Source organism: Lissotriton helveticus, chromosome 6, assembly GCF_964261635.1.
Source record: "Lissotriton helveticus chromosome 6, aLisHel1.1, whole genome shotgun sequence".
NCBI classification, from domain to species: domain Eukaryota; kingdom Metazoa; phylum Chordata; class Amphibia; order Caudata; family Salamandridae; genus Lissotriton; species Lissotriton helveticus.
Window position 1 is genome coordinate 826,953,588 of NC_136067.1, and position 18,520 is coordinate 826,972,107.

At 42.7% G+C, this 18,520-nt stretch overlaps 1 protein-coding gene across 1 annotated transcript in view; it reads left to right on the top strand.

The window, feature by feature from the left end:
- The window catches only part of SEC63 (SEC63 protein translocation regulator), an 844,363-nt gene that overhangs the window by 366,680 nt on the left and 459,163 nt on the right, over window positions 1-18,520 (top strand). The window contains exon 12 of the mRNA XM_078648413.1: window positions 8,249-8,403. Coding sequence (XP_078504539.1) covers window positions 8,249-8,403 — 155 coding nt within the window. The remainder of the gene's footprint in view (window positions 1-8,248; window positions 8,404-18,520) is intronic.

Here is an 18,520-nt window from a genome sequence, read left to right on the forward strand (position 1 = left end):
CAATTCAAGGTTTTACCCTTTGGGCTTCGCTCAGCCCCGAGGATCTTCACGAAGGTGCTGGCGCCAGTAGCGACATTCTTGCGAAGGAATCATTTTCAAGTCTTCCCTTACTTGGACGACTGGTTGCTGAAGGCCCCTTCCAGGGGAGCAGCGCGGGACGCTGTTCAGGCATGTACAAACCTGTTTCAAAATCTAGGACTCACTTTTAACAAAGACAAATCATCTCTGGTCCCGTTCAGGAAGGCACGTTTCCTGGGAGCCATTCTGAACTCAAAACTCTCAAAAGCTTTTCCAACCCTAGAAAGGCAGGGAAAGACTGCAGACCATGGCTCTGGACTTACGAAGAAGAAGGTGTCTTTTAGTACGCCGCTACAAATCTCTGCTGGGGGTAATTTGGTCATGCATACCTCTGATTCCTCACTGCAGGCTGTGAATGCGTCCTCTTCAGGAGCAACTGGACATCCAATAAAAACAGATTCACAGATCATTCGAGGACAAGGTGACTGTCACTCCGACAATGAAAAGAGCGGCCCTGTGGTGGACAGACCAGAAAAACTTGTCCCAAGGTCTATCCTTCGTAAGCGATCCATCTCCTCAAGTAGTGACAACGGATGCGTCGTTGGATGGTTGGGGAGCGGTGATGCAAGACCTGCATGTCAGTGGCCATTGGTCTCCTCATGATCGTCGACTCCACATCAATCTCTTGGAGCTAAGAGCAATAAAACTGGCTCTACAAGCCTTTCTCCCTCGCCTAAGAGGTTTGCAAGTTCTCATCAGGACGGACAACACCACGGCCATGCATTACGTGAACAAGGAAGGAGGAACCAGGTCTCTCCCGTTGTCGCAGGAAGCTCAAGAGATCTGGGAATGGGCGATCCTTCACGGGATGTCGCTGCAGGCAGAACACTTACCAGGAATTCTAAACGAGAATGCCGACAGACTGAGCTGGTTATCCTCAGTCAGTCACGAGTGGGAGCTAAACCAGCGAGTTCTAGAAGAGGTCTTCCGCCAGTGGGGCAGACCTGCAATAGATCTTTTCCACGCCGACCAACAAGAAATGCCGGTCTTATGCAAGCAGGCTTCACCACCGAGGATAATTGGGGAATGCGCTTTCGATAGCCTGGTCAAGGACATTTGTCTACGCCTTTTCCCCCATCCCACTGATCCCGAGGCTTATCAGGAAGATCAAAGTGGAGCCATGCAGGATGATCTTGATAGCCCCTGCTTGGCCGAGACAGTTCTGGTACACGGAGCTCCATCTGTTGTTGCTATCTCCTCCTCTTGATGACTATTCCGGACCTTCTCACAATGTCCGAAGGACAGATTTGGCATCCAGATCCACAGTCATTACGCCTGACCGCATGGCTCCTGAGCAGCGAGAATTTATGAATCTCCCCATCTCGAACTAAATTAAAGAAGTCCTCTCCCAGGTGAGAGCTCCTTCCACGAACAAGACTTACCTCCTCAAGTGGAAGAGTTTTTGCATTTGGTGCACGAGAGAGAAAATTGACCCCTTTTCTTCAAAACCTCATCAGCTTCTGCCTTATCTCTTGTCCTTGGCTAAGTCGGGGCTGGCTCATTCATCTATAAAAGTTCATTTGGCGGCAATTTCAAGGTACAGACGGTCTGAGTCTGGACCTTCGTTGTGGTCTTCCAGGATTGTTAAGCAATTTCTAAAAGGCTTGTTCCGGGTCTATCCACCAGTGAGACCTACGCCTCCTACTTGGCACCTGAATTTAGTCCTCACTCAACTCATGAAAAGCCCATTTGAACCAATTCATCGATCAGACATGAAGTTCCTTTCTTGGAAATTGGCTCTCCTTCTTGCCCTCAAATCGGCAAGACGTATTGGGGAATTGCAGGCTCTCACAATCCAAGAGCCTTTTCTACAATTCAAAAGGAACACCGTTATCTTGAGAACTAACCCAAAGTTCATACCCAAAGTACCCTCGGACTTCCACTTGAACGAGCCGGTTATTCTTAAGGCTTTCTTTCCTCACCCGGCTACACCAGCGGAGAGGTAGCTACATTCTCTGGATGTACAACGATGTTTAAAATTCTATTTGGATCGCACCAAAGGATTTTGAAGATCCTCCCAATTATTCGTTGCTTTTGGTGGTCCGAGCAAGGGTCTCCCTCTGTCAAAGCAGGGGATTGCAAGATGGATAACCAGTGGCATTCGTCATTGCCATGCTGCAGCAGGTAAACCACTGACTGGCAGGGTTCGGGCACATTCCACAAGATCAGTGGCTTCTTCAACAGCCCTCTTCGCCCGTGTGTAGATTAAGGACATTTGCAGAGCTGCTACCTGGAGCAGCGTCCACACTTTTACTAAGCATTACTGCTTGGAATCCTTACAAGATGAAGATACGGCAGTGGGCCAAGCAGTCCTGAAGAACCTCTTCCACTAATTGGTGAGCTTTCCTTTCTATCCCACCTTCCGTTATTTTGCACATTTTGTATCTATGTCATGTTGGCTATTGCAATGTATGTTATGACACAAAATGTGTTTTTTTTATTGCTAACTGCTTGCTACTCTGATACAAAAGCATGGGAATCTATGAAAGTTCCAATACTGGGGCAAGAAAACAAGTTACTTACCTGTAACTTTAGTTCCCAAGTATTGGTAACTTTCATAGATTCCCATGCGCCCACCCACCTCCCCGGGGAAAGCTCAGCCTTCAGCAGATATGGTGACTGTTACACAACGGCTACGAAAATCTGAGGCTCTGAGGTTCCTTCAGGAGGGTTCTAAGGGGTGAGGCTCTTCTGATTGGCTGATGCCTAGTTTGGTCTCTTTTACACAAAGAGGTGGATATGCTACAAAAGGGAATGAGGCCTAGGCCTTTTTCCTTGGTCTTTTCTACCTACGGCTATGTTATTTTGTTAGAGACTCCCATTCCGACGACGGGGAATGATACAAAAGCATGGGAATCTATGAAAGTTACCAATACTGGGGAACTAAAGTTACAGGTAAGTAACTAACTTGTTTTCTTACCTCTACCTGCACTTCACCAGTGAACATATCTTTCATGAATTCATATGTGGCTTTCTCTGTACCTCTTTCAGTGAGGCTCATTTCTACACTCCATCCACATGTGATTGTACAACAGAACTACTGTGACCTACAGCGGTAGTGGCGGGTTCAGCAGATGCACAACTACTGCTGATGGTAGATTAATGTTCGGTGATGTAAATGGCCTACAATATACAAATTGTTTATAGGCATGCTAATACAGTTTGCTGCTGTATACTGTATAGATCATTGGGGACATGATGATGAGGAATGTTTTATGAATGTGAATTTATGAAAGATACCAACGCTAGATACTATTGTTTAAAGTAAATTGCGTATTTCATACCAGTAACCATGAAATAGTAAACATTTTGGTAGATGCAATTTACCACTCTATTGCTTCCTTCGAAAGAACAGACTTTTCTTCAGCTTTTATTATAAAAAGTTAATCAACAGGCAATTTCTATCTTAAATACCAATGCTTGGATTGGTGCATTGGGGTGGTACAAGACCATATTCAAACAAATTTCCTACCTGTGATTGCAGTGATGTTGTGGCACCGGTAGGTCCTCTAAAAGAAAGAGAAATAAACGTTTGGAGTATTGCCTTTATTATGAAGTTCCACCAGACAAGCTTAAGGAATCTTAAGAGTGGTAATGTGCAGTCATCCCAGAGCTTGGGGAGCCTTAGTTGGTTATGTTAATTAGCTTTGTTGTCCACAGTTTTTGTCTGCACAACTTTTTATTGGGGTTCTGATTAACAAGGCTCATACCTTTATAGTCATTTTAGTTACACAAGGGAACCCAAGGAAGCAATATGCTAGGGACCTTAGGGAATATATTACTTACAAAACAGTGGTCCCTAGACAAACACAATCTCTGAATGATAAATATAGACTAAATGAGTACTATATTCTTTGTCCAGCCGGACAGTTTTTATTTTGAATAATACAAAATTCAACAATTTGCAAAAAATGACAGCAGGACACCAGCCGATGTCCGACTGACACACTGAAGAAAAGACAAACAAAAGTAACAGGCAATATGAATAGTCTGTGTAGTACAATTCACAATCAGACAGTATTGATTACACACTATTGTTGTTATACAGTAACATAGTTCATACACATATAGTGTGACACAGTCGACGACGTTTCGAACCTATTGCAACTTAAAGGTTCATCTTCAGGACATTAATTATATGCCTTGTCTTTATATAAAAAAAAAAGTCACAATTTAACTTTTAGCCCATGATAGGAGCACTATTGCCATGACACATATAGTTTATACCAAGAAATTCAAGGGAAAAAGGAAACAAAACAAAATACAAGGATTAGGGCATTTTTTTAAAAAACGAGTAGATATCACACACAGTTTTTCATCAATTATTACTAAACAATTTACTAATCAAGAACCTAACAAAACCATTCCATTGTAACAATACATTCATTAAAATTAGACTATGTGAAAACCGATCGTTTTCGAATAAAAATAAAAACGATAATCTACCAACGTGAGTTAGGTACATCATACCACGGTGCACAAAACCGGGGAGTGAGTGTGACCCCCAAAAAGGTGCTAGCCAACAATAAGATGTGGTCAAGATCAAGATACAACCATCACCATTGACAGACACCTTATCTACAATTATCTACAATTGTCAAGACGTGAGTGTACCTTCAAATCTGATAGACAAGCCAATAGCCTGAATAATTTGGAATGCCTGTACCAAAAAATTGAGTGATTAATATTGTAGCCATCCTAAAACCCCATGGACACAGAGTTCCCAAGGATTATACAAGCCAATAGTAAGCTTACCAAATTACGATAAATAACGGCTCCACTGAAGAATAGAGTACTGTGGAAGGGGAGATATCGCAATTAGTATTACGTTAACACCGCAGCATAACCCATAAGTTTGGCGCAACAGCACAATTGGGGCTGCTTCCTTACCGAATGCATAAAGCAGATGGGCCAGCAATGGGTTCCTCATCCACATAGGAGAAATCGTCCTACCGGACCTGCATCCGAGAACCCGGAAATACCGCAAACGGAATCACGTGATTCCTGGGCGGCCAATCGCGCTACAGTATAGCGTGGCCATCTTGGAGCAGTGACAGGGATATTGTGAGATCAACAAACCACGTGAAGCCTAGGGAGGAAAGCCGGCGTCATTTTCAATAGCAAGTATAGGGTCCCGAGTTACAACACATGATCCCTAGGGGCTGAATTATAGCGTGGCCATCTTAGAGCAGTAGTAGAGCTCATAAGGCTAATGTAGGGCTAACTGCGTCATGTTCAAAAATAAGCATGCAGGAACATATATATTAATATACTAATGAACCACCGAGGAACCAACCGAGCGGACATATTTTAATATTATGTGAACATAGCCCAGTGCATGCAAACCTGTGAAATTTAAGAAATTGTATTAAAGGTGACAGCCTATTTATTAAAATAACAATTAGTTAACAATTCAAAAATGTTTCAAATTTACAGTTTTAAGGAAGGACAAAAATTGTTATTCGGTTCTTTAAGAGTATTAAACAAAAGCATATTGATTGGAATGAGGACTACATGATTTTAGTGTAACCAACCTCTAATTAGGACAAGAATTACATCAAAGGAGCACTGAATATTTTCATACAGATTACAACGAATCAAACATTTCAACATTTGCCGATACATCATAATAATGATGTCCAATCCTCAGCCCGGTTGAGACCATTCTGAATACTTTTTGTTTTTAGTATCCAGTGCAATTCTTCCTTATTCAGAAGTTGTTGTAAGTTGGCCCCTCTTGGAGGTATTTTGATTTGAGTAATAACCGTCCATTTAAAGTCCAATTCTGTGTGGGCCAGTGCATCAAAATGGTCAACCAAGGGAGCGTTGGGCGTCTTACATCGTATGCGACTCCTATGTTGGCACATCCTGAGTCGTACTTTTTGGGTGGTCTGGCCTATGTAGATCTTAGGACATGGGCAGAAAATAGCGTAGATAACATTTACGCTGTTACAGTTGGTCAAAAATCTGCGTGTAAATTTTACATCCTCATAATTGAATTCTTTGCCATCTATACTGGTGTTACACATAGAGCAATTACCACATTTCACATGGCCTGTCACATTGGGGAGATGCCATAAATCATTCAATGTGTTACTGCTGTTAGTGGGAGGTAGAGCAGCCCTTACTAGATGGTCTCTAATATTCTTAGATTTTCTGAAGGCAAACATTGGTTTATCCACATTCAGTATTCCTGCATTAACCACTGGCCAATGTTTCTTAACACTTTTGGTTACGAAATTCGATGCTGGAGAAAAGGTGGTGACACATATCAATCGATTTTCAGTAGTCTTAAGTTTTGGCTCTAGTAAAGTGTCCCTCGGGCAATACCAAGCCCTTTTGAGAGAGCTACGAATGAGTTTGAGGATAGCCTCTGATTTTAAGTTTCATGCTGAGACAGTTTGCTTCCCGAAAATAATCCTCTTTCATATAACAATTTCTACGCAAGCGCAAAAACTGTGAGTATGGAAGAGAATCGCGTAATGCACGCGGATGGTAACTCTGATAACTTAACAGAGTATTGCGCTCCGTAGGTTTTCGGTACAGTCCTGTGATCAGTCTACCTTCATAGGCCTGAATATTAAGATCCAAGAAGGCAATTGACGAACGACTTGTAGATAAAGTATAAGCCAGACCACTGCAGTTGCTATTAAGCCAGTGCAAAAATTGCCCAAGAAGAATTTCTGTATCGTGCCAAATTAGGAAAATGTCATCGATATACCTCTTCCATAGGGCAATGCCACTATGGAAGGGGTTAGATGACGACAAAATCCGGCCACATTCAAGATGATCCATGTACAGAATGGCCAGATTAGGGGCAAAAATAGCCCCCATAGAGGTACCCCTAATCTGGCCATAGTACTGTTCGTCAAATAGAAAAAAGTTTTTAGTTAGACAAATCTCAAGTAACTGCAAAATAAAGATGGTGGGGACCTGATGGGGACGAGGACGGTGATCAAGGACTTCCTGGATGACCAAAATTGAATCATTCTGGGGAATGTTGGTATATAATGACTCCACATCCAGAGTACAAAGTACTCCGGATGTAGGGTCATATTGAAGATCCTCGATTAAATTAATCATGTGCATACTGTCACGAATATAACATTCAGTGACAGGCACAAAATCCTTAATAAAATGATTGACAAAAAGGCCAAGAGGCTCCAGGACCGAGCCACAGCCTGATACTATCGGCCGTCCTGGTGGTCTTGCAGTATCCTTATGAATTTTCGGTAAGGTATAAATAACCGGTATTCTGGGGTTTTTCTTATTCAGAAACTGATATTCATTGCGATTAAGAAAACCTAGTGCAAGACCCTCATCAGTAACTTGAGTTATCAGTTGTTGAATGTCTCTGGTAGGATTTTTAGACAGTTTACGGTAATGTTCAGGATTGTTTTGTTGGCGAAGGATCTCGCACTTATACAAATCAATATTCTGCAAAACAATCCCACCACCTTTATCCGCCGGTTTGATTACCAATTGGGAATTAGTTTTCAAACTGGCTATGGCATTCTTCTCATCCATAGTGATGTTGAAAGGAATAAAGGATCTACGAATTTCTAATTCTGAAACATCTTTTAACACCAATTTCTCAAATGTTAAAATCTCTGATGGGACCATATTGGCAGAGGGCAAAAAGGTTGAGGGTGGCCTGAAAGGAGTGTTAGACAGAATAGGTGGCTTTGGATTCAGTAAGAAAAAAGGATGTAATCTAAGCTTGCGAAAGAATCTGAATAGTTCAGTTTGAATCTCCCAAAAATTGGGGCGAACAGTAGGGACAAAGGACAACCCTTTACTCAATTCAAACAAATCTCCTACCAGTGATTGCAGTGATGTTGTGGCACCGGTAGGTCCTCTAAAAGAAAGAGAAATAAACGTTTGGAGTATTGCCTTTATTATGAAGTTCCACCAGACAAGGTTAAGGAATCTTAAGAGTGGTAATGTGCAGTCATCCCAGAGCTTGGGGAGCCTTAGTTGGTTATGTTAATTAGCTTTGTTGTCCACAGTGTTTTTGTCTGCACAACTTTTTATTGGGGTTCTGATTAACAAGGCTCATACCTTTATAGTAACATGTTTGTAAAACTGTCCCTTAGTGTGACTAGTTGTGATGAAACAAAGGCAACATTTTGCCTAGGTAATACATTAATGTTCTCTTTTTTCCTTTAAGAAAGGGAGTTTCGTGCTCCATCACTGGGCTCTTTGGAAAACTGCATGAAACTTTGCCAAATTACCGTCCAAGGTTTGCAGCAGTTCAAGTCTCCTTTTCTGCAACTTCCTCATATTGAAGAAGATAATTTAAGACGAGTAGCCAATAATAAAAAGGTACAGTAAGTGGAAGGTTGTTTCATTTCCAGAAGAGTACGGCTTACAATTACAATCCTTCTTGAATGCTGTATTTTTGTTTATCTTGTATTGGTTCTTGTTTCACAAGTTTTAACAGATTCCCTATTCTAGGCAGATAGTGACTGCAGTTGCGGTAAAACGTGTATGTCTGTGCACCACAGGGGAGGTAACATTGTTGGATAGCCAAAGGACGCATGCTGAGGAATTTAAGCACTTTGACCTCCTAAGGGATCTACAGAGGTGCACAAGGTCCCAGAACAATGCAGTCCTATGCAATCCTAAGCATGCATTTTTTACAATACAAAAATGCTTATTCTGACGTGAGATAAATGTGCATTTTGTGATACATAGAACAAAGATTAAAACTAAGATATTACATCCATTGAAAACTGAAATCTTGCTAACTTTCACACATCCTAACTGTTTGAACGGGGAGTGCAAACCCCAGGCCCGACCCAGTCAGTGCAAACTTCAGTTTGATCATTGCTTCTGATTTCTCTATAATGCAGCAGGTGGCTTTCACTGCATCCTTCATCTTAGAGTATTGCTTTTACTTGAAGTAGCAACATTTTAATTCAAGAAATTGGGAAACAGAGCATTTCAGATGCTGGGCGCCCTTCAGTGGATGTCTGGTCATTTGCACATTCACAGGGAGCCTTCTCATTTGAAGTTTTCTAAGAATATGGAAACCTGGTTGTTTAAACATTAATGCTTTCATTGTCACTTTCTTAGTATCTTAAAATTTTATGGTGCCAGGAGACTGGATGTTACCTGGATGTTGCACTTTATTTAAAAAAAACAAAAAACGGTTGTGATCTAACTTTTGAAAAAGAAAAGCGTACATGAGGATGCCTTTTGTTGAATTTGATTTTAACATTCTTGTCCGTGAACTATTGAATCCAGTGAGAGAAATTATATTAACATTTTAAAGGTTATTGTTTTTAAACAAATTGTTTAATTGCCACTAATGAAACCAGCATTGGTAAAGCCAATAGGCGTCACCTATGCGAAATCTGTTCGCTTGGTCAATGGTTTTTTTACATGTTGCTGTGCAACATAGCTTAAAGAAAAATGAAATCGCTGTGCAGGCAATACCTACAAATGAATCTGACCTTTTGTAATGTAACTGTTGCTCAAGTAAAGTGCTTCAATGCCTTTGGGTCGCCTTTTCGCTATGTAAAACTGCAAAAATAAATATGGCATTACAGCAATAACTACATTTTTATTTGCAATTCAACAAAGATGCAGCTTTTAAAAACCAGTTTCCTTAGTTTCCGCCTTGGAATGATGGGAGGAGCGGCTGAGTTGGCTTTGACTGTGTTCCTAAAGGAGAGCTACTGTCAGTAGGACAAGAGAACTTCAGGTTACTCCAACAGCAAAACTGCTCTGAAGTGGAACACAGGGTTTTGAGGTTTTTCTTAGGGGGACACTGCTTTCACTGTGACAGGAAGAGAGCATTTCAGTGCCTTGGGTTGTGGTCGAAGAGGGCAGGTTGAATGGTCCAAGCAAGAACGGGAGGCGTGGGTGCTGGTTTTGACTGGGCACAATTCGAATTTGGTCCTGGTCCACGCATGCCACAGAGGCCTGAAGTGGAGTTCACCCGAGCTGTGCAGGCGGTTTCAATGTCCGCAATTAGACAAACTTAGAGCTTCAGAGAACAGCTGGCTGTGCGGTGGACGACTACGAAATTGCTTTGTGACACAAGTTGTCTAAGACCACATTGTTACTGATCTAATATTTCCATAATTGGATCTTTGTGGATGGATGTTCTTTGCTCTGGAACAAGAGACATTAACACAGCGTTAAACGCCAATTTTTTTTTTCGTTTTACAGCTGACAAACTCACAATTATCAGAACATTTCAAAAACATAGTGCAGCAAAGAAAAGCACTGCAGCCTCTGTTTCTTCATAGTGTTTCCTTGATGAAATGCCTCGTTGAGCTACTGGTAGCAGGGCTGCTGCTTCACAAACACAGGAAGCAAATCCACATAGCTCAAGATTTTTTAATCCGGTCCTACAGAGAGCTGTTATTTACTAGCTGCTCCAGAGGTATAACTTGCTTCTCACAAATGTCACTGGGACACTTAGAATATGTGTCCCAAGCTGCACTTATAGTACCAGGATAACAGTGAGTCATTATTTGAGCATGTCTATTGGCACTGCATGCTAGTGCTGCTGCGTATGCAGGCGCCTTGAGAATCCAGGACTTCGAAAAACTGAAATGGCCATGGTTGGGCACCCAGGGGAGGGGATCAATGAGCGATGCAGGAAGGGCACCCAACGATCCGGGGCATCAAGGCCACAGGGCCAATGTAGAAAGGGATGCTGACTACAAACACATGCACTCAAAGGGAGTGCTAGGAAGAAAGTGAAAGAAAAGTACCTTGCGAAGAGCGCAGGGGGAGAACACTGGACGTGCGGACAGGAAGCTGTAGTTGGTAAATGCTCCTCGGAATGGGCAAACACTGGCTGCAGTGGAGGAATCGGGAGGTGCTGCCAAATCAGAAGCAAGGAAACAAGTGGCATGGAAGCCAAGCAGAGGTAAGAAATGGGGGGCTCTTAGCCCTTATTAAGCTTTTCTTTTTCTTTAAAAGAGATTTTGCAAACGCTGTGCAGGCAAAACCTAAAAAGTGGTATGCATCCCTTTCTGGCTTTCTCAGCTAATTTCATATTGTATTAAATATTTGTAACATTTCTAAGAAAAGAAATGTTAAAAATGTTCTCTTTGCAGTAAGTCCTCCCAGGTGCTTGAGCATCAGGAGTGCCATTAGACCTTCAGGACACCATATCCAAAAGTTAAAGGAAATATCTAGGATATGCCAGAGGAGCATACTTTAAAAGTTCGCTCTTTTCCTGTTTGGACTGTTCTCTGCCCCCAAAGTATTCGCAAAGGTGATGTCATTATAGCTAATCACTCATCTGTATCTCTTCCTGGAAGGCATATATGTCTCATAATTCAGATTTGACTGCAGTGTTGGTACTGCAACAACAATTGATTAAGCGGTATGTCCACCTAAAAAAGAACATTCTTCTACGAACCTCTGTTTCTAGCACAGCGTAACTGAAAGTCACACCATTTTCTTCCTCTAGGCCTCAATTTATGGTGATTACTGACGCCTTTTATCAACCTACTTAGTGACTGAGATAAATGAGGGATTGTTCTAGCTTTGATAGCTGCTTCTTCTCTTAATACTTTGTAAAGCAGTGCAGATTTCATGAGGCAATAAATCCCCAAAGTTCTTTCTGAAAAACTAAACCTTATTGCAACTCTTTATCTCAACAAAACACTCTTGTGCTTTGCGCTCGGTAAGAGAATACGGTTTCATAAATTGACTGATATAATTAAAGACAGTGCAGAGTGGAACTTCATTCTAAGAACCAACCCAGCTTTAATGTTTTCTTGGCCTCTGGGATGTTTCCAAAGTGCTTCCGCCACTGGAGTATTTGTACAGTTCAGTGATTGTGCTACAATGATACTGAAAATTATGAGTTTTCTGTCCTGGAATATTTCTGAAGATACCATGATAGAGAAGGAAATGTTACTTCAATTCAACACCAGTTCTCCAGTATTGGACCTTTCATAGATTCACATGCTTGAATCATCCCAGTCGTCCTAGTGGGAGTCCCACTGTATCATTATAAAAGCAATAGATAATACTATCTCAGCCTACAACGCAATGAACAGTCGTTGCAAGACCTGTCTACCTTCTTTTGTAAAAAATGACCAATAAGGCGACTGCACCCTGTAGAACACTCCCAAGAGAGGCGGAGTTCCTCAAATTTTTTTTCGGACGTTGTGTGACAGGGAGTCCCCTTGAGCTGTGCTCAGTTTTTTCCTTCGAACTTCATATATCTTCTAGAAAATTTCGCACTCTTCAAAAAAAGGTCTCTTCAGGTTGTGTGGAACATGCAGTAAAAAGAGGCTCCATGCTGAAATCCCCCTAAGAACTGTATTTACTGTTTGTATCCCCAACATGAAGTAAAGGACTGCAAAACTTGTAGGACTTTCTCAACCAAAACCCTTAAAGATAGATAGGGTAAGTTGTGGATTTGGCTGCAGAGATTTAAAGTAAATCTGATGTCGTCTATGAGGATGAGGAAAGCTCTGCATCACATACCTCTCTGGAAAAATCTAAAAGGAGAGAGTGGTCACAGGACTCTCCTGAGGGCAATCAAAAAGCTTCTAGAAAATATCTTGTCATGAAGCAGCAGGTCCCTCATGAAAACGAAAGTGTCCGTATCCTGCTGAGAAAGCCCATCTAGCCTCAAAGCAGAAGAAATCCTCTTCAGAGCCATCGACTATAAAGATCACAGTTTCTAAAAAGCTTGTGTTGTCTACGGCATTGTCCCCTGGGTCTCAGTTGACGCAGAAACCACCACCGGGGCATATTTCCCCTCCATCGTCGTCGATGCTCTCGTTGTCGAAAAAAACAGTCTACAAAGGTATACAATGCACCGTCTACGTCCGCTCCAGCGACGATGCCTGTACTGCTGGCAAAGATACCCTCACCGCCGACGAGTTCCATGTCTACGATCCCTACACAGTCGACGACTACTTCCTCGAAGACGCTTGCTCCGTCGGCGACAACAACCGCAACAGCAGTGTGTGCATCGACAGTAATGATGGCGATAACTTCATTGTCAATGCCCATTATGTTCTCGTCGATGACAGACACCGCTGCTGCAGCCGAAACTGACTATGATGCATGCTACACACAGCCTTAAGACTGTTGACGTTTCAACTCTGCTTTATCCATCGACGACGTTCTCGTCGACGATAGTAGATGAGGCGTTTTCTTCAAAATCCTTCAGTGATTTCACCTTTACCTCCTTCAGCAATTTTGAAAGAGTCAGATTAGGATCACATGTATGGCGCTGCTCACAGTCCTTCTCAGCTTCATGTCAAGTATCAAGATGATGATGATGACTATAAGGGCTATTATCAACAGGAGTTTCATAATCCACGTGCTAAACTGCAATCCATGGAACCTGCTTGTGAGCCATGGTCCACCTTCTTGTTGCATTTGTTCAAGATTTGCAAGACATGTGGCAGGATTATCGTGCTAGTTTCCCTTCATCGACAAGTCCACCTCCACAGGCATCTCCGCCACGCATGCCTGAACCTTCGCCTAGAATGTTTCCAGGAACAGATGGTGTTCTACCTCCGCAGCAGCATGACACCTCTGATGATGAAGATGTGGAGGAAGGCGAAATTTAAAGTGCTAGACCAGCTGGCAATGAGTTGGAAGACTACATTTCGACCCCTGCTTTTCCAGCTCCTCAAACAGCGGATTCTCCACCGGAGAACATTGCCGGTTTCCACGCCTTACTAGAGAGGAGCAGCCTTTCGGATTTAGTTAGACAACAGTTAGTCAGTCTAACTGCTTTCTTAATGATTTTAAAGACCAATCTCGGAAGACTGTGAGGGCAATCCCTATAATAGACCATATTTGGGAGAAAGGTGTGAAAGTCTTGAGAACACCTTCTACAGTGATCGCAGTTTTACCTAGAATAGACCAGAAATACAAGGCTCCTGATGATGGGCAACCGAAACAAGACTCTGGGATTTCTCATGCCGCACAATGGAGATCAAGGAATCCTTCACCACTCCACCAGATAAAGAAGGTAGGCGCCTTGATAACATCGGCAAGAGGTTTATCACTCCCTCAGGTACTACTGTGCACGCAGCTAACCCCCTAGCGATATTAGGCAGATACGACTGCCAAATGTGGTCCGATATCGCCCCATACCTGGATCTTTTTTTCAGAAGACAAAAGGCTAGAGTCTAGAAAATATTCTGTTAAAGGGAGAAAGCTCTGCCTCGGAGATCATTGATGCGTCCTTGGATGTGGCTTCCCTGACTTTTTCGTCAGCTCACTGGAGCAGCCGTCCTTGGACTTCAGGGTTGGTTAAGGGCAACAACATTCTGCCCTGAGGTGCAAAGTGAGGTCTGTGACATGCCTTTTGATGGCATTGTGCTTTTAAGTAAGCACATAGATGATGCCTTACAGGCCATTAAGGCGGACACCGAGACTGCTAAAGCTTTGGGCACACTCCTATACAGGCAGACCCCCTTTCATGGAGCTCTTGGTAGAGGAGCGTATTCATTTCGTGAGGGCTACCGGAGATACTAACCTCAGACCTGTCAGTCATTTCGCCCTTCCTTCCAACACAACAGGTCTATGGTGCACCACCACAGGCTGCGTACTCCAGGCAACCCAAACGTAAACAATCAGTACAGTCCAGAGATGCTGTTTGGAAACAGTGACTATGTCCTGGTGCCTACTGCAATTTCCCTCCCTATCCTACCATCCTGAGGAGCAAACCTGACACATTATTTCAATCAATGGCAAAAAAATTCTACAGACAAATCGGTCCTGGATATAACAAAGTATGGCCATACCCTGGAGTTTGTCACAGTACCACCTCCTCATCCACCACAAAAATCTGTGCAATCCCATCTTCAGCTACTCACAAAGGAGACATTCATCATGCTACAAAAAAGAGCCATAGAAAGAGTGCCACGCTCTGAAAGGGAAATGGGCTTCTACTCCCCTTTTTTCTTGTGAAAAAAGTCGAGAGAATGAAGTCCCATTCTGGACCTCACAAAGCTCAACAAATACCTACAGAAAAAATCCTTCTGCATGGTGACTTTCCAGGAGATATTGCAGCTTCTGAACCATTCGGATTTTCTGGCCAACCTCTATTTACGTGATGCATATTTCCATATTCCTATCCATCCCAAACACTGAAGGTTTCTCCGTTTCACTGTGGCAGGCACACACTGTCAATTCAACGTCCTCCGCTTCGGACTAAGCGCAGCTCTTTGGATATTTACCAAATGTCTCGCTCCTGTGGCCTCACACCTACGATTATGGGGCCTGCAGATTTTCTCGGATCTCGACGATTGGCTAGTGAAGGCTCCTTCTCTCCACCGGGCTTCGAAAGCCATATCCATCTGCCTACAACTGTTTCGCTCTCTGTGGCTTTCAATCAACTACCAGAAGTCTGTTCTCACACCCTCTCAACTGATGACTTTTCTTGGAGCAACTTTGGATACCCTCCAAAACAAGGCATTCTTATCCACAGAAAGGCAAAACACTATATCGCTGCCTCACAATCTATCCAAAAAAAAGTTAGCTTTTGTCTGTCTCCTCCAATCCGTTCTCAGCCTAATGTCCTCAGCCAGCGTCATGGTGCCCCATGCACGTCTTAGAATGAGGTGTTTTCAAGCGCAGTTGGACAGGCAATGGCTTCAGGTGACCGGATCATTCGAGACATTAGTTTTTAGAAAAAGAAGGTGGTGGTATGGATGATAGGTCTGTAGGCACTGAGGGGATATTCACTATTGATTATTTTTGCAAATGGTACTATTTGTGACTGTGCTAAAGGGATAGGGAGAACCACCTGCCTCCCTAAAACCTCTGTTTGGAAAACCAACAGAACAATGCAAATTGGGACACCCTAGCACACGTAATAATTAAATACAATCTTTTCAGAAAATAGTAAATAACACAACACAATTGATGGATTGTATCAGTTCTTTTCTTCTCTTTTAATCAGACTTCCCGAAGTTCGGGTTTCACGTCATTTGAGGACATTATTCAGATTACTCTGATCATAAAAAGATCTCTTCCTTGGTGGCAATCCTCCAGCAATCTCACTGTGGGTCTGACATTCCTCTCCACTCCCAGAGTTAGTTCTGACCACGGATGCCTCCTTGGAAGTCTGGGGAGCTTGCCTTCAAGACCTCCAAGTAAGTGGCAATGGAGTCTCTCTCCAAGATGCACATCCACGTCCTGGAATTGAGAGCAATTTTCCTAGCTCTTCAGTAGCTTCTTCCAAGAATACCAGCATCCTCTGTCCTCATTCGTACAGACAATACCACCTGCATGCGCTATCTCAGCAAGCAGGGAGGAACAAGGTCTCAGATTCTATCCTTAGAAGCTCAAAAGATCTGGGAAATGGGCATTACTACACCACATCTTCATCAAGGTGGAACATCTTCCAGAAGTGAGAAACAACCTAGCAGACACCTTGAGCAGAATAGGACAAACATGTCACGAGTGGGAACTCGATCAGCTTATTCTCAACTCTATCTTCTGGAAATGGGGATTACCCAACTTAGACCTCTTTGCATCTCGAGAGAACCGAAAATGCCAGTTCTTCGCCAGCTGGGATTCTCAGAGTGGGTCATGGGGGAATGCTATTTTGATAAGACGATCACGAATCTTTGCTTACACTTTTCCCCCATTCCCTCATCTCCAGAGTTATATTGAAGATGAAAAGGGAACCATGCCAGCTGATCCTCATTGCTCCACGTTGGCCCCACCAACATTAGTTCACAAAGCGACTCCTACTCCCTGAGTCCAAGCCTTATCACCTTCCAGTGATAACTCTACTGACCACGAGCAAACGACAAATCCTGCATCCTGATCCTGCCTCTTTTCAGTTGCATGCTTGGCACCTGAATTTAATGAATTAAAAGATTTAGACATCCCCCAGAACTGTAGGGATGTTTTGTCCAACGCTAGAGCGAGTCTACCAATAAAACGTACAGATTAAAAGGAAAGCATTTTTGTTCTTGGTGCTATCGGAACATCATCCACCCTCTTCTCTAATCTCTGTAACAAGTTTTGCCTTATCTTCTTTCTCTGGCAAAGTCAGGACTGGCGTACGCGTCTTGGGGAGTCCCCCACCTAGCCGTCTCCCGATATAGGCGTACTTCCGATGCTTCCTCCCTTTTGTACCTCTCGTATCCTCAAACAATTCATGAAAGGATTATTCAGGACTTTGACTCCCATTCACCCTCCTCCACCAGAATGGCATCTCAGCATAGTCCTATCTCGACTGATGAAACCACAGTTTGAGCCAATTCACAAAATAGAGCTAAAATTTCTGACTTGGAAAGTGGCATTACTTGTCCTTCTTACCACTGTATGGAGACTAAGTGAAATCTAAGCTTTCACTATAAGAGAACCCTATCTACGATTCACAGAGTACTACGTTTTACTGAGAACAAATACTAAATTTATCACGAAGGCTCCAACTCAGTTTAAACTTAATGAGCCTATTGTCCTCTACACATCTTTTCCAAATCCATCCTCTCCAGCAGAGAAGTCTCTTCACTCTTTAGATGTCAAAAAAGGTCTAAAGTTTTATTTGCAAAGAACTAAACAACTACGCATAGCGGACCAATATGGACCTCAAAGACTGGGTACTTCAGTCACAAACAGGACTATTGCAAGATGGATTGCTACAACTATTCAGCTCTGCCATCCTAAATTGGGTAAACGCTCACAATCCAGGTAAAAGCACATTCCACAAGGGCAATATTCTCTTCTGCTGCTCTGTTTGCTGGCGTCCCATCAGACCAGATTTGCCGTGCTGCAACATGGAAGAGTACACACACTTTCATGCTGCATTATCGTCTAGATTTGGCAACTTACAGTGACGCAGCTTTAGGACAGGCGCTCTTATGTCATCTGTTCCAATAAGGTATACGCCTCTGCTGTTGGAGGTATTTTTTCCTTCTTCATTTGTGTTATTACCATTATAGAGCTACGAGATGCTGTTTTGCTTTTGCATGTTACATTGCTGATATGCTAGTGATAAAACCACATTGTGTGTGTGTGTGTGTGTGTGTGTGTGTGTATATATATATATATATATATATATATATATATATATATAGCGCGCAAAGGGAGAAGGATTGACAGTGATGCATTTGAAGACGAGACTTTTTGCTTTCACTGTGCATGTTGGGATTTGTGGTATGTGAGGGCCACGAAGCACCGCAGTAGTCCCATCAAAGGCGGATAAAACAGGAAGTTATGCCGCAAATCCAGAACGCAGCTCACCTGTGAACAAGGCTAGAGTATGTAGCTGAAACGCGTAAGGACGATTGAATGCTGTGTTTCTGCTGAATAAAGTACCAGCTGAATTGAAGTTTGGTCTAACGTGTGCCTCTTTTCTGAAGAGTGGAGGTTAGCGCTGTGTATATATATATATATATATATATATATATATGTATATATATATATATATTATATAACACACACACACGCGAAATACTCCACAGACACCTCCAACCCA